This window comes from Limulus polyphemus, unplaced genomic scaffold (genome assembly GCF_000517525.1).
Source record: "Limulus polyphemus unplaced genomic scaffold, Limulus_polyphemus-2.1.2 Scaffold571, whole genome shotgun sequence".
In the NCBI taxonomy this organism is placed as follows: Eukaryota; Metazoa; Arthropoda; class Merostomata; order Xiphosura; family Limulidae; genus Limulus; species Limulus polyphemus.
In genome coordinates this window covers 413,159-435,594 of record NW_013666181.1, presented here as the reverse complement: position 1 = coordinate 435,594, position 22,436 = coordinate 413,159, and the positions used below count along the sequence as shown (strand labels likewise).

Genomic DNA, 22,436 nt, shown 5'->3' with positions numbered 1-22,436 from the left:
CATGCTAGAAATTTTCATAAAAGTGACCCATAAAACGGCGCTAACTCAATAACCCGTGGCCCGATTTTAACGAAACTTATTTTATTCTGTTTCTATTCTCATTTCAGGGGTACCGAATTTTTCAAATATGGCGCTGTTGTGTGCCGTTTTTGCTGTATTTAATTACAGACAAGCAGACAAACAAACAATCTCAGAGTTTTAGTAGTATATAGATAGGCTCGTAATAGTGCTTTCACAGTATATGTGCTATTGATGTGATAATTCACTCCCAAGTTCTAAAGATACCTATAATATTTGTAAAACTTGGATTTACATGGATTACTTTCAAACAGAGTTATAGATTAGGTTCTGCCATACAAGACGATGTGAACTAATAAAAACTGTTTGTTTCCACTATTTTTATTGATACTCGCAATCAGGTGTCTGCCTTAATCAATTACTTGAACCATGTAACAGTTTGAAGAACAGCACACGCGTTACGAACAGAATGCACCAACAAATCTAAGACTGAATAAATGCTTTAGGTGTATATAGAAACGTCTAAATACGTGATTAAGCTTACTGTATAAGCTTACATCTCTGATTAGTTACTTGATATTTCTAATTACGCTAGAACTAACTGCTTTATAACGCTGTTCATTGTATATGCACATAGTCAAGATGTACTCTATACACCAAATAACCTTTTCATCTATTCCCTTTGTTCTGTTAACAGCACTCACTCAATCTAAACAGGCGTAATTTTCTAAAATATGAATTAATGTGGATAGCAGTTTAGCAGTTTTTCGTTCTATAAATTTAACAAAGGCCGACTACTCGAAATGTCATCTCTGACGAAAACTTTTTGGCCATGCTTCCCGCGGCATTTTGAATTGATTGTTTCTTAACCCTATAATATTGTATTTTCTCAAATTCCTTTTTTGAATAACTTGACCTGGCTTCAAACCGGCTGCAATTCTCTGTTAATAAATATCAAAAACTCCTTTTTTTTTTCATTTTCCAAGTTTGGCATTTTATATATATTTTTTCAACTAATGCACATGCAGTCGTATATATATATATATATGTAGTCTATTATTGTAGAATTAGATATAAAGAGGTTAGTCGCGTGTTGTTGAGTATATAGTTTTCACTACACTTTCAAAAGAAGTTCACTAGCACTAAACTATTTATTTAGTTGCGGATTCAGGTTTTTGATGGCCAAAGTCTCTTTCATTCGTAAAGAATAGTCATTTTAAGCTGTTCCAATAATTTTAAACTGCTCGATAGTTACATTCCTGGTGGTTCATGCATTCGGGCTGTGAATCTGAGGGTTCAAGGTTCGCGTCCTGTTGCCACAAAAAGTTGTTCTATACTTTGAAAGCCGTGTACAGACAAAAGCAGCTCGAGAGTTGGCGATGAGTGCTGTTGATTAGCCACCTTTCGTAATATATATTTTCAAAATCACGGATGGCTATACGCAGATAGCACTTGTGAAGCTTTGCGCGAAAATTCTAAAACAAACACAGAAATTTACCCGGACTTGCAACACTAAAATTCGAAATTCAGTTCCCTGTTGTAGATAGAGCGCAAGTAGCCTATTGTATAGCTTTGGGCTAAAACAGACAAATAAACATATTACCAAGTTTTATATAATGATGTCTCAGCAGTAAGCTTGGGGGGATTATAACGCTAAAATTCAGAGCTCATTTACTAGAATGGGAACAGCGCAAATCATCTATTGTAAAACAAACAATTACATACTGAAATTATCAATAGACATGAGAAGCTTCTGTTATTGTTATAGAATTATTTACAATTATCAATGTGATTTGGCGTAAACTATGTTCTCGTATACTTAGATATACTTTACTAGAGATTGATTACTCAACTACTACGCGGCAGTGAAATATGAAACTTAGCTTTTATGTTCTGTGTTAAATAGGAGTTAAGGTTTCGCAGTAAAATGTAATGCACGTTTTAAAACTTTTGTAATAATCTTCAAAACTGGTGAATTATTTACTTCTTTCAGTTTAACTAATCGATTTTATTATTGGATCATTATTAGCATATTAGTTAAACAGGGTGTCCAAGAATGTTAGAAACATCATGGTTTGTTTACCTGCAAGAATAATTTTCAACATTTGTTTACAGCACTGATAGATGTTACACTGGGACCTTAGCGTCCCCAACACGCTTGATGAAACATTCTTCAGTCAGTCAGCACATTGGGCGTGGAGGTCCAATCAGCTGATCCCCGCGTTCTTTGGACATTAGGCCCATGGTTGTTGTTGTTTGTTTTTTATAAGCCTTTGTAAAGGATATGGTTTACGCTAGTGAGGTATTCACTAAGAATAAATTGCATCAAAATATCCAAGAGGATTCCACAAATATTACTCCTACAACGTTACAATATACTTGGTTGGAGATTTGATATAGGCAGGACATCTTGCATGTAACTTGTGTTGCACTTGTTGAACCAGGATGTGTGCTGTTATTCTTGCTCGTGCAAGAAACCGCATGTCTCTAAGTTAAATGATTTTCCGGTATAATATTTAAAAAGTGTTTCCAACATTTTTGGACACCCTGTACGTTAGTTTGGCTTACAATATACGTATTTAAATAAATTTACTGATATCACTTGGTATTGAAGAAATAAATCCCCAAAACGACTATAATTTCCTATAACCAATCCAAGATCCAGCTTTTCTTGACTGGAAAGGCCAACGAGACATATAATGGGACCAAATATAAAAGAAACATAGATTAATTAATAGCGTCAGCTTGGGGAGACCGGCGACATTTCAGGGACCCCTCTCCCCGTTACACCGACCCTGCTTTTAACTACTTAAATCAAATTTTGTTAAAGAAGCAAAAATTGGCTTGAGTGCATGATTTTCTTGTTTTTATAACTTAAATCGGTAAAATATCGTCAGTTATCGAGCAAGCTGTTTACTAGCAGCTAACGAAAAAAAAACAACCGAAGTCCATCATATACATTTCACCACCAGGTGTTAATAGAAGGTTCTATACCTGTTCTTTAAAACATCTTACCTTTCCTGATCATATAGGGTTGTTTGTTTTACGGATAATTGCGCAAAGCTACTCAAGGGCTATCTGTCCCTAAATTTGAAGTAATAGAATAGAGGAAAAGCAGCTATACAACAGCACCTACCCACCGCCAACTCTTGTCTGACAGAGTAGTGAGATTTTATCGTCATCCTAAATAGCGCACCCACGTCCCCAAGGTACGAAACGAGATATTTAATTATTTTACGGAAACGGGGGGGCCGCAAACGTTGGACCCGCAGATTCGAAGTCCGGTATGCTAACTACTGGGCCACGCTCGGCCGGGGATTACAGAAACCCATTAGTAAAAAAGAAGTTCCAAACTAAAAATCCATATTAGGGTTTAACTGCCATGTGGATCTCTAAAGGAATATATATACCCAATTTAATAATTAAACAGTTACATTCGCCCTGAAGACTAGGAAAGGTATCTAATTTCATTTGATCTTTTGATTGTTTGTAACGCGTATTATCGCAGTGCTTACTGGAATGATATTAAGTCTGCATGGTGCACCTTTTCTACTATATTATTTTAAACATTAATGTCTCTGTTTATATACGACCAGAAGTTCTACAAGCTACTGGTTGTTAATATGTGAAATACTATGGAAAACAAATTCCAAGAACCAACCAACAAATCGTTAAGTGGTGTTTACTGATCAATAAAGATAGATGGATAACATGGGTGATGTGGCATACTGGGAAGCGGATAATTATAAAGTTATCGGTCACTTGGATTTTGTCTTCATCTTGTGAAATTGTCTGTCCTTATCATAAATTCACCAGGAATAAACCAGCTTCTTTCATTCTTGGCTGAGTCTGCGTATATCAGCCACTTTATATAAATAAATGTCTACGAATCTCGTGTTTTGCAGAGTTAAAAAAGTTACCTGTTTGTTCTGTTCCACCTGTTAATGCCACATATAGAAACAAACGTTTATTGACAGTTAGTGATTGTGTCAAAATGATTACGTTACACAAACAGCAACTTAAATTGATTGATTTATTGAAAGTATAATGAACAAAAAATCATTAACTACTTATTAAATATGGAATATATGCGTTATATAGAAATAGGCATTACATTGAATAGATTTGAAGATTTATTTCCAAACTTATAGATATATAATTATTTTATGTAATGGTAGCATTTCAACTAATTCTTACATTACGATTTTATATGCGTACTTGTATATATAAGTATATACAGGGGAAAACAAGAAACGTAATTTGAACACCTAAAACCATTGTTTAATGATAGCAGTCTCGATAACAGCCACATTGAACAGCACATTAAAACGCTTTCATATGTAATTATTTTGTTAACATGTTACCTTCGTGTTTTTGATAACCGAAGCACTAAAATACTAACAACAAACTTTTCAGCCAGTAAAATACACTTAGTTGTTTCCATTGTAGTTTGTATAATACTCTTATTTGTTTGGCCTATAAGTGGGATAACAAATACGATAATTGATGTGTCCCCACCGATAGCTGTGTGTGTCCCTGCTCTTCAAATACATATCCTGTATGTGGTTTGTAACCTCGTTTTATTATTTGTTATGTTTATGCGTAAATGGTTCTTACTGATCTGGTTTTTTTAATTGAAACGCTTATGTTCGAATCTGGATATATTTATGCGCTTATACATGAATTGAGTTTCACGAATTCTGGTCCATTATATGTAACTATTCTTTCTGGTAACGATTTTTTTATAAAAAGCACCAGCTACTGGCGTCCAAGTTAACACTTGGTTATGTTTATCAGCAAGCGCTGCTTTCTTCGGTATCTTTGGTAGCCTTGGTCTATTATTATCAGTTAGGGTTGGGTTTCTATGTCATCTGTTGAACCTAAATATAGTGTCGCTACTCGTGAGCGGTTAAGTCGATCTTTTCAATTTGTATGGTTGGAGGAAAAGTCAAATGGTTGTAACTTCTTACCACTAGTTCCTAATCATTTTCTTTTGGCTACTGGTTATAGCTAGTGAAATACTCGAAAAACTTTCTTCTGGCTTCAAGTTAAACTTAGTGACATACTTGAATAACTTTCATGTGGCTACAGGTTAGACCCAGTGGCATACTTGAACAATTCTCTTCTGGCTACAGCTTATACCTAGTGACATACTTGAATAACTTTCATGTGGCTACAGGTTAGACCCAGTGGCATACTTGAACAATTCTCTTCTGGCTACAGGTTAGACCCAGTGCCATACTTGAACAATTCTCTTCTGGCTACAGCTTATACCTAGTGACATACTTGAATAACTTTCATGTGGCTACATGTTAGACCTAGTGACAAACTTGAATAACTCTCTTCTGGCTACAGCTTAGACCTAGTGACATACTTGAATAACTTTCATGTGACTACAGCTTATACCTAGTGGACATACTTGAATAACTTTCATGTGACTACAACTTATACCTAGTGACATACTTGAATAACTTTCATGTGGCTACAGGTTAGACCTAGTGACATACTTGAATAACTTTCATGTGACTACATGTCAGACCTAGTGACATACTTGAATAACTTTCATGTGACTACAGGTTAGACCTAGTGACATACTTGAACAACTCTCTTCTGGCTACAGGTTATACCTAGTGACATACTTGAATAACTTTCATGTGACTACAGGTTAGACCTAGTGACATACTTGAACAACTCTCTTCTGGCTACAGGTTATACCTAGTGACATACTTGAATAACTTTCATGTGACTACATGTTAGACCTAGTGACATACTTGAACAACTATCTTCTGGATACAGCTTATACCTAGTGACATACTTGAATAACTTTCATGTGGCTACAGGTTAGACCTAGTGACATACTTAAACACCTCTCTTCTGGCTACAGGTTAGACCCAGTGACATACTTGAACAATTCTCTTTTGGCTACAGCTTACACATAGTGACATAATTGAGTAATTTTCATGTGACTACAGGTTAGGCCTAATAACATACTTGAATTACTCTCTTCTGGCTACCGGTTACGCCTAGTGACATATTTAAACAACTCACTTAATGCTACTGGTTATTTTGGCTGCTGCAACTTTCTTCTGGCTACAGGTTACACCTGGTGGCATATTTGAAAATATTTCTCCTGGCTACTAGCTACTAATTACATCTATAGTGACGTATTCGAACAATTTCTTTTGGCTACTGGTTACATCAGTGACATGCGTGAACAACTTTCTTCTAGCTACTAGTCACAGCTAATGGTATACGTGAACAACCTCCATATTTTTCGTTACTGATAGCTGAGATCTAACCTATAAGTTTATGTCTAGAATCACACCAGTGCTTTTGGTGGGCCTATGTAACACAACGAAGTATTCTTATAATGAGCAGCATCATCATTAAGCCTACTTTTTAATAACTAATACGGTTTCTTCGTGTTCAAACAGATAGTATTCTGCATTAGCTTAACGCTAATGCAATTTAGTGTTATAAACATAAATGTTAGTTAATATGCATTAGATTTAATTTAGTTTTTGATAAATGTTTTTTTTTATATATTTACTAAGTATTATAACATAGAAGTCTGATTTTAGAGCCTCAAAGTGGTCATGTGCTCTGATAAAACATTTTTTGATGAGGTCACATTTCATGCAATCTTAATGAAAGTTTTGAAATATTAATGGATTTTCTTATAATTTTTTTCGCTCTTCCTCTCCAGTTTCACGTCGTTTAAAATACTTTCATAAATTACTGATAAAAATACCAGACATGGGGCTGGTTCGCAGTTCTTGAAGCTCGTTCACTTGACATCGTGCTCTGTATTTACGACTTCCTTGATTATTCCAAATGACTGTTTTTTATTTGTGTGTTCTATAGACAAACAGAGCGTCCTTCAATTTAACACTTTCTAGAACCTCGTTTCTTTCAGTGTCTGTACACGATACGCAACTACTTATCTGTTTCCAAAATCTGTCGTTACCTTTTACTTCATATATGATTATAGTTTCACGTACTTAAAAAAAAAAAACCATGCGGAGTTGCACAGTTGATTTACTGATCTGATAGATTAACATACTACTGTCTGCTTACATACTTGGCTGAGAAATGTAACTGATGGATATACCAGCAGGCCGCAATTGGTCACCATGGCAACGAATCATAGGTCTTGCTTGGCAGGGTGAGTATAGAGCACCCGATCATACTCGGGCAGTAGAGGCTTTCACTTCCGCAAGTGAGTAGTGTGTGTTTTACGTGCTCCAGTCTCACGAGAACCATAGCTCGCGCGTTATTATTCGAGTGCATATACTGCCATCTGCACGTGAACACACAAAGTTTCTAGCTAGTACCGCTGACTGAAAGCGTGGTGCTGGTATGGACTTTCCTGTGACTAAATTGGTGCCGTAGCCTTTTGTGAAAAAATGGTATTTTCTGTCAGTTTTTTGTGATGACAACACCGTGATCGCAGCTCCTGAGGTTTGTGGATTCCTGTTTAGAAACGGGTGTGTATGTATATCTTGTAGTTGTAGAGGGTTTAGTATGCGGTAATATATGACCGACCATTTCTTTAATCTTCTCAAAGGAAGGAAAAGGAGTTAAGTTAGAGATGAGGAGTTTAAGGATGCCATATATAACAGAAAAAATATATATAGGAGAGAGAGGGGAAATAGAAAATAAAGTAAGAAAAAGAAAGAAAGGAGAACATTAAATATGAAGGGCTAAATTAAAAGAAGAGGCTAGGGTTAAGAAAATAAACAAAAAGGAAAAAGTACTTAGAGAATGTGAAGGTCGTGGAGAAAAGCAGGGATAGGATGGGGCAAACAAAATATTTCGGATGCTCGTAGGGCCTCACTCACTCGTTACCCATGTATATCTAACCTCTACTTTTTATGCCCGACTTGTCGGTTATTTTAATACAGGCCTCTTTTTAATACCTTTAGAAATCAGAAAATTATAGCTTCTAAGCATTGTGTCCGCCCATCTCTTTATTTTCCATAATGACTTCCCTATCTTCAAGCCCATCCCACGGTCAAGCCTAAAAAAGAAAAACTTGTATATATATATATAGATGTATCATCGTCTATGGCCCAGCTTGGGGCATCTTTCTAATGATGTTTTTGTATTTCCTGTTATTATGGAATACAACTGAAAAGTTTTTATACATCAAGAGTTAGTTTTATACGCGTGCCACCCTTTCTTTTTCTTTTCTAGAGCATACCGTCATAGAAGTGTATGTGCTTGTTCGTATTGTTATGTATGTATATCGAACCGTTTGTTTTAAGAAATATTTGTCTACCGTATATTTTTATTTGATTTTGATCTATTTGTTTGTGATTTCATATAAATATGCTAAGTGTAAAAAAGCCTGGTTCTTGCTACTTTCGACAATACTGTTTGATCTGCAATATTTTAAGGCAGTTAAGTACAAACCATTGATTTATTGTGTTTACCGAATTACAGCTGGTGTACAGAACACCGTGCCCATTACAGAAGGGTTTGATTTATAGAGACACTGCCTGCAGGAGAGAAGAGTTCTGCTACGGCTGAAGATATAGGCATGTCTGGGGCTCTCACTAATCGCCGATAGAGTTTCATTAATTGGATAATGTTTCTTGTTTTTAGTATTAAAGCACTTACAGCTGCGTCACGTTCAATTGTTTAAATGGTACAAATTTCACACAGTTCTTTGAATGTAATATAACACATCACACTACTGTGTGAGTGAAGAAATTACAGCGTACAGTGAATGTAGCACAAGGTTCTTACTGTGTGTGAAACATTATAGTGTAATAGAGTTTTTACACGATTCCACACCAACAGAACCCAAGCTGTTCTGTTTGAAGGCTTCCTGTGTAACAAAGTTTACACACTTATATAATTACGAAATAATAAGTAGAATAAAAAACCCGAGTTTTGTTCAGTTCATTTCACTTATTAGCATTAACTATGTTTTGCACGATGTTCTAAAGCACGTAACTATTTATCATCGTAATAGTTCAAATAGCATAGTGGTGTAAACTGTTTTGCACATGTGTGAATATTATTGAGCTTATCTGCTGTGACCACTATATCGTGAATGTCGCTGAGTTTATTTGGAGTGAACACTGATGCGAACGTTGTTCATGAGTTTATTTCTATTCGCCACTATATATTATGAATGTTGTTGTGTTGTGAGCGTTGTTGGGTTTGTCTGTGATAGAATTTTCACTCTTTTTGGACTGTTTGGCAGTTTTGATTGTCGATATTGTTACGTTTTTGAGCTGTTTCCGCTACGTGTTTTTTGGACTGTTGGCAGTTTTGTGGTGATTGAGACTGTTTCGTTTTTTGAGCTTTTTCCGCTACGTATTTTATTACCACAAATGAGATCTTCACCGTAACTATGTCCGCTTAGTTTCTCTTCATAAAATCTGCCTACTATATAAATAATTGTTTCGTCATTCACTCTCTAGTTTTTCAGGTTGTATTTCTGTAACTATTGATACTAGATGTTTGCGAATCTCAGGATTCGTCGAGATGATTATTAATAATTAACCTTAAAAATCTGTGTTGTAAATGACTTAAATAAAATTTATTATAATTACAATTCAGTTGCTCAATCCGTTTCACACCATACTAGTTGTAGTTCGTGGAAACTTATGATACTTATAGCGCCTAGATCACTGTCTGTTTGTCGTATCCCAGCCAGCTTGATGAACCTTGGTCTTGAACGAAAGGTCTCGTCAGCACTGGATATTGCAGTTGTAGTATGGATCACAAATTTGCTTTCACTCGTGGTTACTTATAATTCGTAAGCTAGAGTCAGAATAATTAAAGGAGACAGAAGATGTTTTACTGTAAACCTTCAAGATATGTAGATTTTCATCGTTGATTATGAAAGGGCGATTAATGTGTGAAAATACACTAAATTGTATGGAGTAAAGTTTAGCCATCTTCACACCAACCTTCCTCTATGTGTTGCAGTGATTATAGAATGTACAATACTGTAAATATAGCCTACAAGATTAGTTTGTATAGGGGAACAACAACTACTTATTTTACATGTAGTATATAGGATTAGTTTATAGAGGAGAGCACAAAATCCCCTATATAAACTAATCCTATGTGCTATATCTACAGTACATAAACTACCAAAATCTATGTACTGTAGATATAGCACATAGGATTAGTTTATATAGGGAACTACCAAAATCTATGTACTGTAGATATAGTATATAGTATTACTTTATATAGGGGAACGCCAAAATCTATGTACTGTACATATGCCCCCTCAGTGGCACAGCGGTATGTCTGCGGACTTACAACGCTAGAATCCGGGTTTCGATACCCGTGGTGGGCAGAGCACAGATAACCAATTATGTAGCTTTGTGCTTAATTACAAACAAACCGTACATATAGTATATAGGATCAGTTTGTTCAAAGAACATCAACATCTGCTGGCTGTACAGAGCTGCATATATACATATGTACACCAAGTAAATTAAATTCTATTGTTCTTTAATATTACTTTCATTAACAGTATTGGTTAGAACATTTATTATATATTTTAATTTGTATTTATTTTTACATTTTGTTATTATTGTATATTTTTCGTAAAACTATTATTTTCATTCTTAGCTTAGAACATGGATTTATAAATAGCCTAAATCTTTTTGGCCGGTCAAACCTTATGAGATGGTTTTAGGATTATGGCCGAAAATGTTGCTAACAACGGGGGACCCAACTCATGAACTAACACAATCTAATTATTGTAAGTAAGAACGGTATATGTAATTATTGGTATTCGTTACTTTTTGGTTGTGACCGATGTAGGTCGCTCTCTTTGATCAGAATTTAATAATAATATACTTACTGTACATATCCTATATAGTCATTAGTTTATACAAGTTAACACCAATATCTACGTATTGTTCAGAGAGAATATAAAATTAGTTTATATAAACTAACACGAACATCGACGTACTGTGCAGAGAGAATATCGGTTTAGTTTGTAGATGTTAACACCAGCATCTACATACTGTGTAGGTAGTGATTATTTGAGTTTGTACATATTAACACCAGTATTTGAGTACTCTGTAGATTATGGTGATCAGAATTTTTACACGTTAACAACAGCACCTATATACTGTGCAGATAGTGGTGATTAGAGTTTGTAGATACTTACGCCAATATTTAAGTACTGTCCAGAATTATAATTTTTAGATGTTAACACCAGCATCTATGTACTGTGCAGATAGTGGTGATTAGAGTTTGTAGATACTTACGCCAATATTTAAGTACTGTCCAGAATTAGAATTTTTACATGTTAACACCAGCATCTATGTACTGTGCAGATAGTGGTGATTAGAGTTTGTAGATACTTACGCCAATATTTAAGTACTGTCGAGAATTAGAATTTTTACACGTTAACACCAGCATTTATGTACTGTGCAGATAGTGGTGATTAGAGTTTGTAGATACTTACGCCAATATTTAAGTACTGTCCAGAATTAGAATTTTTACATGTTAACACCAGCATCTATGTACTGTGTAAACATAGGTGATTAGACTTTGTACATGTTAACACGATTATCTTTGTTCTGTGCAGATAGTGGTGATTCTATAATTTGTACGGGTTAACACCAGCGTCTACGTGCTGTGTAGACGGTTGTAGCTAGGAGTTTGTAAGGTTATTTTGAATATTATGATAGTTTTTACTTTAAGTTATTAGCGCGTTATTAGTAGAACAGTGGATCAAGTGGTTTTATTTTTATATAACGGTTCCATATTTCACACAAATATGCAAGTATGAAAAGTAGATAATGTGAGAAATATATATATATATTATATGTTTCCTGAGACCGTAAGTTACCGACGATTTAACCATTAAAGTGGGTGTTTATAATATGCAGGCCTCTTTTATCTATGTATCTGTGGCCATGGCAGGCTCCAAAACCTGTGCTGCCAATTTATCACCTAACAGATTACCCATATTCCTTTCTCACACTTATACACAAAGGCTGACGAAATATGTACTACGATTTATGTCCTCTCCAAAACTCGCCAACACGCTGTAGGTCCGCGTGCCACGTGTATTCTCTCGCGCCTATTTACGTGAAATATTTTATCTTAGGTTTTGGGTGCCACTCTTCTCTCTCTTGCTCTCTATTGTTAGAGGTGACAATGAAATAATTGCAAGAGAGAGGAAAAAAAACAGAGATCAGAAAGTAGACCTGGAATGAAAATAATGGATACCACAGGTGTTTTTTAACACTTAATTTGTACGAGGATCGTAAAGAAGTCTTGGAAGGAGAATTGCATATAGCATAGTTGTTGTTTTTAACACTTAATTTGTACGAAGGATCTGAAAGAAGTCTCGAAAGGAGAATTACAGGTAGCATAGTTGTTTTTAACACTTAATTTGAGCGAGAATTGGAAAGAAGTTTTGGAAGGAGAAATGCAGATGGTATAGTAGTTGTTTTATTAGCACTTAATTTGTACGAGGGCGATAGGACAGATCGAGTAACAGGTTTCAAATAACATATACACTTTGAATTGCCTGATGAAATCTAAGTTGGTAAATATCATACTTTGATGAGACTTTTAACTACATCTTTTGGAATCCTCCTAAAATTAACTATTTCCAAGTTTTTAATTGTAATGTTTATTTTACTGTTAAACGTTTTAATTTGGCTATTATCATCAGATATAATCAAATATTACACGTGATAAGATAAGTATGGTAAATTCATGTTCAGATAAGATTTATCTTGTGAATATCGACTGCTCAGAAGAATTTAGATTTGAATTTATTGATTAAATATTTTAAAACCTAGATTTCGTTTTCTTTGCAAATATTTTTAAAATCTAGGTTGAATAATCTGAGCAAATAAAAAATAGCTTTTCTTGATGTTAAAGCATTGAAAATTTAAGCATAATTATCTTTATATAGCCTATTTAAGTCGAGATTTATATTCAGGCCCTCTCAAAGGTTCAGAGAGGACCGGGCCACTTCTATCTTTTGAGGACCTTAGCCATAATAATAAAAAAAAATGATGACACATGAAAACAAAATAAGACAATCATTAGCCTAAAAGAAAAGTGAAACATAATTTGAATATTTAATTTGTATATATAATTTGTAGTTTTAAGTTGAGAGTGTGTGTGTCACATTTTGGTATGTTTGGAAGACACATAAGAACAAGTCGCGAAACTTAACAAATGTAAAAAAATAACAAGTGTCTAAATTTGAGGCTTCCTTTGACCTTGAAGCCCGGGCCACAAGGCCTCCTAGCCCCAGCCTCCCCCCCTCTAATTGGCCCTATTTATATCTAATTATGGAGTTAACCTGAAGGTCAAGATTTGGAAAAACTGACATCATATGCGAAGTAACACAGTTAAATTTTCAAGGAAATTTATTACAACGAAATTCAGTGCTGCCTTTACGTTATTAGGCAGAAATGTATGAACAGAAAGGTGCTTTTACAAACTGCATATAATTTCACATGCGTCATATCTGCTGTTTTCCACTCTATTATTTACTATTTCGTTTGAAAGCTCGTACTTACTTCCTTGTACATGAATTTAAGTAAATCTTTGAACAATTACAAGAAGACAGGTTTAAGGTCGCAACTGTTTGTTTTATTTGACAATGTCCCCGAGTTTAAGGCCGCAAGTCACACCTATTTGTTATATTTGACAATGTCCTCGGGTTTAAGGCCGCAAGTCGCAACTGTTTATTTTATTTGATACAAACTGAGGTACCCATCCTTTTTCTGGGTTATGAACTTAAAACAAATATGTGGGTGGATACTATGATAAATAACACAAAAATCCTAACTTTCACACAATTTAGTTATAACATAACATATTATTACAGTATTTATTACTACCTCACCAAAAGTTGTGTGTAAGCTTTAAGAACTCCATATTTATATACTTAAAACATAGTATATACACTGTGCAATGGTCAGAGTGAAGAGCTAGCGGACAAAGTAGCAACGCTAGGAATGCTTTCTGTTACCTGCTTTTGAACACCCAGCTCTTAATGTCCTTCCAAAGTGTTTCACATGCTAAATTAATTGACGGACATTGGCTACAGAAGTGTCTTACGGGCCGAAATTGACAGGTCACGGGTCAAAGTTGGAAGTTGGTAAAACTCAAAAAATTTTCTTCATACTAGTCTTATGGTAGCTTGTGGAGTAGAAACTTCAGCTGAGTTTCTGTAGTATTGCAATAATGTCGGCCATTTTTTTCATTGCATTCCTCCATTGAGAGTACTAGCGCAAAAGTTTTTGACTACCCCGGGTTGTCTTTCAGGCCTCAAAATCTTTTCTGAGGCTTGAAAGATTTTTAAACCTAAATTCCTGCCACGAATTTTGTTTGTTTTGTTTGCTGCCGACACTGTATATGTTGTGTTAAAGAAAAGTTAATAGTTTTTTTTTCGATGTAAGGACGTGGCGCCATCTATGAATGTAGCTAACGTTATCTTACGTCAAAGGTAATAAATGCTCAATAACTAGCAATAAGGGGAGGAGGAGGAGGGTTGTGAACCCCCACTAACATCCCCATTGTTACAAACTATCATCCCACTAAGCTTGGTTGAAATTGGCCCAGTGACGTAGGAATAGTTAGATAACGGACAAACAGACAGACACACAGATTTTTTTTTTGTCCTGTATATATATGTGTACAGAGAGATTGTCCCCGGGTTGAAGGCTGCAACTTTTTCTTTCATTCATATAGTTCCACGGATTTGAGATCGCAGCTTTTGTTTTCACTGGTATTCAGTGTCCCTGGGTTTAATGTTGCAACTATTTTTTTTTCTTTATATCGTCCACGGGTTTAAAGATGCAACTGTTTTTAAATGATATTGTTCCCGGGTTTAAGGTAGCAACTTTATTTCCATTGATATCGTTCCCGGGTTTAAGGCCGCAGCTGTTTGTTTTCATTTATATCGTACCCAAAGCTAGATCGAGAGATTTAGTAGTAGTTTTTTTTATAAACATTCAATTCAAGATTCGACAAAATGCTGATGGCGATTGATTATCGACGACTTTAACTTAAAACAAATAAATAACTCTCGAGCTTGTCTTGTAAGTAATTTTAAAATCGATACAATAGTGTAAAAATCAGTTGCTTTTGTTTTTTCTTCAATGAATGCTGTTTATATGTAGTTACAGTAAGTTGTGTTTACATTAGTTTATAACGACTTACAGTACGTTGTATTTACATAACATAGTGTTTATAACTCGGTGCAGTAGTTTATGATTACATCACGTAGTGTTTATAGGTAGTTACAGTTGGTTGTTTTTACATCATGTAGTGCTTATAACTCGTTACAGTAGTTTATTACTATATCACGTAGTGTTTATAATAAGTTACAGTAAGTTATGTTTACATTAGTTTATAATAAGTTACAGTAAGTTATGTTTACATTAGATTATAAGTAGTTACAGTAGTTTATGTTTATATTAGTTTATAACGAGTTACAGCAAATAGTGTTCACATTACGTGGTGTTTATAAGTAGTTACAGTAGTTTATATTGATACTAACTGATAACTAGCTACTGTAGGTTCTGTATATATATACTGGATAAAGACCTAGTCTGTACTCATCATTATACTGCCGGTCTTATGTTGGTAGTGGTATATATAATGAATAAAAACTAATCTGTACTGATGGCAGTGCTGATGTATCAATAAATACCAGTCCGTGCTGATGATAATAGTGGTGTATATATACTGAACAAGATCGGTCTGTACCGATATGTGTTGAATAACGACCAGTCTTTCCTGATAATTGTACTAATTTCAGAATTATTATGTATTGATTACTGAGACGGTCATGTTGAGTGGATAGTAGAAGTACTTCGTTGTTCAACAGCTTTGACCGTATTAAGTTGAATATATCGATTGGCTGCTTATATGGCTGAGTTGAGGCTCGTTCTTGCAGTTTAAAGCATGTAACACAACACCAAGTGCATCGACAATAACTGTAACGTCGCGTGTGATGCTTGAGACCAAGAACGCGAGATAACGTCACTATAAAACAGCGAACTCTTCTCAATTTTTGATCAGGTACATTCCGAGAAATACATAACCTTCTGTACTGTATAAAAGCAAGACCTATGCTATAAAGACGTAAAAACAACAACAAAGAAACACACATATAAAGCTACAAGTTGCGCTGGTGATAGTTGTCTGTTTACAGTATTCTTTTTGTGCCAAAAGTCCTTAAAAACTAACTTTACGATATGCCTATTGGAGATGCAATCCTGATGTATTGTAGTTAGTCAAAATTTGACGGAAGACACTACTCTCTTTCTTTCTTTCTTTCTATCGAACTTTAAACTGACCTGTTGTCACTCTCACAAGAGAAAGATTTGGGCTACAATAATATTTTCAAGCCAGCTCTCTAATCCAAAGCTTAATGATCAAAATTAGGACATTCTTTTCACCTTATCATTTAATAGGTCACTTGTTTGACGTATGATAAATGCTCAATTCTCAAGCAGGAATGGAAAAGTACACGTGCAGCAATAGTGAAAGGTTAAGTTTTTTATGCTTAAATATCTAGTGAGCATTAAAATTCCTTGCTAATGGTAACATACTGAATAACTAATCCGCCTTCTCGCAATAATTTGATCTTACCCTCGTCAACACCGACCTTTCTTTACGACACTGCAGATCTCCCGGTATTGTACGAACGTTGAGAGAAGTGGCTGTCTTATTTTCAAAAGAAAAAATAAATTGTTCGGTAATCTAATAATATTCACAAACTGAGAATTACGCCTTGAAAATATTACTTGAATATATCACCCGCCGCTTTCTATTTTTTTATTATTATTCCTAAGTGTCAGACCGTATTGATTGCAGTTGTTTTAGATATGCACATTCTTGTTTCGCTTCATGGTTACCCGGAGTTATACAGTTATCTTAGAAACATGCATTTTCACTCTACTTCATGTGTAGCCTAAGTTTTATACTTATTTTAGACATACACGTTTTCACGCTACTTCGTGGGTAACCTAAGTCCTTTACAGTTATTATGTGCTTGCATAATCTTGTTTTACTTCATGATCAACCTGTGTTGTTTACAGATATTTTATACTTGTACATTCTTGTTTTACTTAATGGCCAACCTGTGTTATTTACAGTTAGTTATTTTATACTTGTACATTCTTGTTTTACTTCATGGTCAACCTGTGTTGTTTTATACTTCTACATTCTCATTTTACTTCATGGTCCATCCGTATTGTTCACAGTTATCTTACACTTGTACATTCTTGTTTTACTCCATGGTCAACATGTGTTGTTTTATACTTCTACATTCTCATTTTACTTCATGGTCTATCCGTATTTTTCACAGTTATCTTACACTTGTATATTCTTATTTTTACTCCATGGTCAACCTGTGTTATTTACAGTTATTGCATATTTGTGCATTTTTGTTTTACTTCATGATAAGCCTGTGTTGTTTGAAGTTGTTTTAAATATATAGGTTTATACCTTACACCATCGTCAGCCTCTGTTGATTATAGTTATTTTAGACATGTACGTTTTCCTTTTACTTCATTGGGTTGTTTATCATAACTTTATAGACATGTGCATCCTAGTTCTACTAATGTGACTGACTGTGTTGTTTACAGTTTTTGTTAGTTATGTATATAAGAACTAGTTTTACAATGAATGCAGTGTTTATTGCTTATAGGTATGTCATATGTAGCTCCTAGATTTAATACAGTAGCATACTGTGTTGTTTTCAGTTATTTTAGACGTGTACTAAGTTTTACTTCAAAGACATACTGTTTAGATTTGTACATCCTAGTTTTAGATAAAGTTAATAAAACGAATGTTGCTCAAAGTAACTGTTGAGTTGTTGACTAGCTTTATTACTGCTCTAGTTCTCCATTCTCTTAAAAACTGCAAAATTACTGGCTTACAATACTGTGAGTCACCTTAAATATATAGTGGGTAAAGAAGGGTTACATTCATCTGCTAACTGGAGGAAATAACCCAACTCAGAGTGTAAGAAAATAAGATAATTTACCTCACGTGTTTGGAAAGGAGTACATTTAGACAGGAATTGAAATGAGCCAACTTCGCGGACAGGAGGTGAGATAAGTCACCTGAGTGGGTCAGTGAGTAATTTGAGTTATTTCATATGGTTTTGTGAAATTAATAACCTTGTGTGTTTGTGGCTGAGATAAACCGTTCTGAGTAACCAATATGAGACGTTTTACCATATTTTTTCACTTCAAAAACACTAGCTTTCTGTGGATGGTGGGGATATCCTAAAGCAAAAAATTGAACATTAGCTATCTGTAGATGGTGGAAATATTCTAATGCAGAAAGTGGTACTCTGGATTTCCCTGGATGGTGGAAATATCTTAATATAGAAAATTACACATTGGCTTTCTGTAGATGGTGAAGAAATCCTAGTGTAAAAAATTGCATACTAACTTTCTGTAGATGGTGGAGATATTCTAATGTAGACAATTGCACACCAATTGTTTTGTGGATCGTGGAGATATCCTAATGTAAAAAATTGCACACTGGCTTTCTGTAGATTATAAAGATATTCTGATATAGAAAATTGCACATTGGCTTTCAGCAAATAGTGGAGATATCCTAATATAGAACATTGCACTCTGGTTTTTGTGGATGATGAAGATATCCAAATATAAAAAAATGCACTTGGGCTTTCTGTGGATGGTGAAGATATCCTAATGTAAAAAAATTGCTTACTGACTTTCTGTGGATGGAAGAGATATTCTAATATGGAAAATTGCTCATTTGCTTTCGTGGATGATGAAGATATTCTAATGTAAAAAACTTCACACTGGCTTTCTTTGGATGGTGGGGATATCCAAATATCGAAAATTGCATATTGATTTTCTGTGGATGGTGAAGATATCCTAATGTAAAAAAAATTGCATACTGACTTTCTGTGGATGGTGAAAATATTCTAATATAGACAATTGCACATGACTCTCTGTGGATGGTGGAGATATCCAAATATAGAAAATTGCACATTGATTTTCTGTGGATGGTGAAGATATCCTAATGTAAAAAATTGCATACTGACTTTCTGTGGATGGTGAAAATATTCTAATATAGACAATTGCACATGACTCTCTGTGGATGGTGGAGATATCCTAATACAGAAACTGCACATTGACTTTCTGTGGATGGTGGAGATATCCTAATACAGAAAATTTGTAGCATCTTTTTATTCTTCATTTAGAATTTCCTCTTTAAAATCCACAAGACTGTTAACTGTGGGTTTGTTTCTAGATTTTTTCCTCTTATTTCATGCTTTAACGTGCAGCTCAGTTCCTCTGTAAAAACAATCAATTTATGTAACTTGTTATTTTCTGTCAGTTTATAATTATTAACTCTGGCTAATTAAGTAGAGAAAAAAAAACGTTATATATTGGTTTGTGTACACACTTTAATATAGTAAAATTCATTACCAACATATGGTGTTATAATAAAAATAATAAAGTCAGCAGAACAGTTAATGAATAACAAGTGCAGGTAACCAATTGGGGACGTTAAAGTAAAGACAATAAATTATCAGAAGAGGGCGTTTCAGTACAGGGAATGAATGACCATTAGAAGACCTCATGTAAAGGTAATAAATGACCAATAGAAGGCGACACATTAAAGGTAACAATGACAAGTAAAAGTTAAACTTTAGTATCGTTTATAATCCTATATTTTGAAGAATGTACTATTTTTGTTATTAAAACAATGTCTATTATTCATTAAGTAAATATAACAGCTACGATGAAACTTCACGTTTGAATCTAGTTTCTGATAAAATTGTGCATAAAACTTCAGTCGATACACAAATGCTGAACGTCAAACAGATATCACGACATTCGCTTGGTATGTACTGTTTTGTGTTCTGGTATTACACTCGAGTCTAAAAGATAGCTGGTGTTAGTGGTCGTACTCTTTCAACGTTCGTGACCATAGTGCCCTAAAGGGGCGTGATATTTACCCGAGCAAGGCGGATCTCGATGTAACCTACTTTAGGTGTATAAAAAAACTCTTCATTTTGCATATTTGTTTTTTAATGTGTGATACGAATACTTTATTTTAGAATAACGTAGAGCCTACTTTAGGTGTATAAAAAAACTCTTCATTTTGCATATTTGTTTTTTAATGTGTGATACGAATACTTTATTTTAGAATAACGTAGAGCCTATGATTAGAACCATTGACAATTTTATCGCTGGCGACCTTTTCAACTTGTATATTGAAAGTTTTTGTCTTCCAGCATATAAATTCCAACTAACTATAGTTTATACGATGAAAATAAGTTTCCGGCGGCGAAGATATGTCTTGCGATCAGCACTTCACAATTCTAGAGTCTGTAATTGGGTGACTGCAATACTTGCCCGTTACTGAAAGACGTACTCTACACTTTTCAAACGGTTGCTTTTAACGTCATAGGCAGGTGATTCATTTTGTACGTGAAGAATACATTGTACACACAGTATACGCTCGCAGACGAACAAGGTTATGCCACCTTGCATACGTTACTTAGAAACGCTTTCACTGGATCTACTCGGTTTTCTCAGCGAATTTTCTGGTGTTTTAAATAAATCAAGTTCCAGTTTAATATTCTATGTAGAGACCTGTAGTCTGAAGGAGAGATTGATAGATAGATGAGCAGACAGATAAAAAGAATAAATAAACTGACAGATCTCGATTGGTCACACACTTAATTTTCTAAAAAACTTTAGTTAATGACACAGCATTTACCAATTTCGCTGTTCTTTTTCTTTTTCAGTACTGTGTCGTGTGTTAGGTGTTGGACAGGATTTTTCTCTTACTTGATGATCACACCAAATTAAGTCTTCCTGTTTAGAACACTTAAGAAGGTTCCTAACTCTGAAGAATTTGAAAGGAGATTTCTTTTCTTATGAAGAATTATTACCAAATTGCTTGATTAGAATTGTTTAGAAGATTGATGTCAATCTTCAATTATTTTTTTTTCGTCTGTTAAGTGTACTTGTTGAAATGTACTGTAAACTAGAGTAAAATTAAGTGCTAAGACCCAGCATTTTTTGCTTTGCCACGAACGCAGGGGCGAGAAAGGAAACTCCAACGAGAGTTTACAAAAAAAGGAAAACAACTGCAAGAATCACATCTCGGTATAAGCAAGGAGTTAAAAGAGGCGGAGCTTAAAGTTGAAGATCTTCAAAGTGGTAAGTGTTTTGTAATGCCATCTCTTGCTAAGTGTATCGATAAAATAATTTCTTGATTTTTTTTTATGCGCATAACACAATCTATTAGCTTCTTGGAATTTCAAGTTTTGTCACATGTTTGAAATGGACAAATATAAAAAGGAAAGTTGTCTTCTTAAGTTTATAAACCTCTCGTGTATGTGTGTTAAACCAACAAACCGATGAATGACGACTGTCTTAAGATTTCATGATTATGCTGATGTTTGTTTCATTTTGAGGAAGATAATATGTTACCAAGATCATTTTTAAGTTGGACTGTTTTGAGCTTAAGAGTGTCATTGCATGTATAGCTAAAACTTTGGTTTTCAATTTCTACTAACCAGAATATATGTATATATGGAGAGAGGGGAGGAAGGAAACAGTCTTATTGAAGCGTTATCAGTTATAACTTGATTTTGATATTCTTGCGTCACTGGGATACCGGTTTCGTAGTTAATCGCACTCTTCAGTATTATCCACTCTACGTTTTGCTTGTAATGAGAAAATAATGAATATGCACATACTTTTTATATGTTGTGTGATTAACTAAAGTTTTCTTGAAACCAAAGGACGCAACTAGTCGATATATATCTATTCTGTTTTATCCACAGGTAAAACATAGAGTGTAAAAATGACTTTCCCTCTTTCTTATAGCACGTATGACTGAAGAGTGGGCTTGCCCACGAAACCTAGAATCCTACTGAAACAAGAATGTCAAAATAAAGTGATATCTCAAAATATTTCGGCAATACTTTTTCTATATGAAAACAGTTTTATGTGCACTGTTATTGTTTCTCTATATATATGCCTTTATTTTTATATTATTGCAACTTCATATGAACTTCACCTGAATCTAATGAAACTTTTGATCTACACAATGTAATTATTAGTTAATACTACAGATTCATTCTTCCATACTATTTTTGTCTACCGGACTTATAACTCTAAAATTTGGGGTTTGATCCGTGCGGAACTTTGCGTTTAAATCAAAACATTAATCCATTCTATTCACTGAATAAACTACTTGAAAGAATGTGTTTTTTTTCCTCCTGTGACTAGAATTGTGTAGCTGCACTCATCTCACAGATTGACTATAAGAGTTCGGGCTTACTAGACCAATTGTCCAAGTGTTAAATGATCAGCAATGATATTTGCTACGTTTTTTTCTTCTAGCTAATGCCTCTAATGGCCAGTGTATGTTGTGTAAAAGGATTT

The 22,436-nt window shown here is 34.5% G+C and overlaps 1 protein-coding gene across 6 annotated transcripts in view; it reads left to right on the top strand.

Annotated features, from left to right (window-relative positions):
* LOC106459171 (homeobox protein cut-like) overlaps positions 1-22,436 on the top strand; it is a 132,995-nt gene that overhangs the window by 31,449 nt on the left and 79,110 nt on the right. For 4 of the 6 annotated variants that reach the window (XM_022385605.1, XM_022385604.1, XM_022385608.1 and 1 more), the window contains exon 2: positions 21,083-21,203. The exons of 1 other annotated variant lie outside the window; for it this stretch is intronic. In XM_022385605.1, the coding sequence (XP_022241313.1) occupies positions 21,083-21,203 (121 nt within the window). Of the gene's footprint in view, positions 1-7,228; positions 7,506-21,082; positions 21,204-22,436 lie in introns of those variants that run through there. One more of the 6 variants, XM_022385606.1, reaches the window with a different exon arrangement.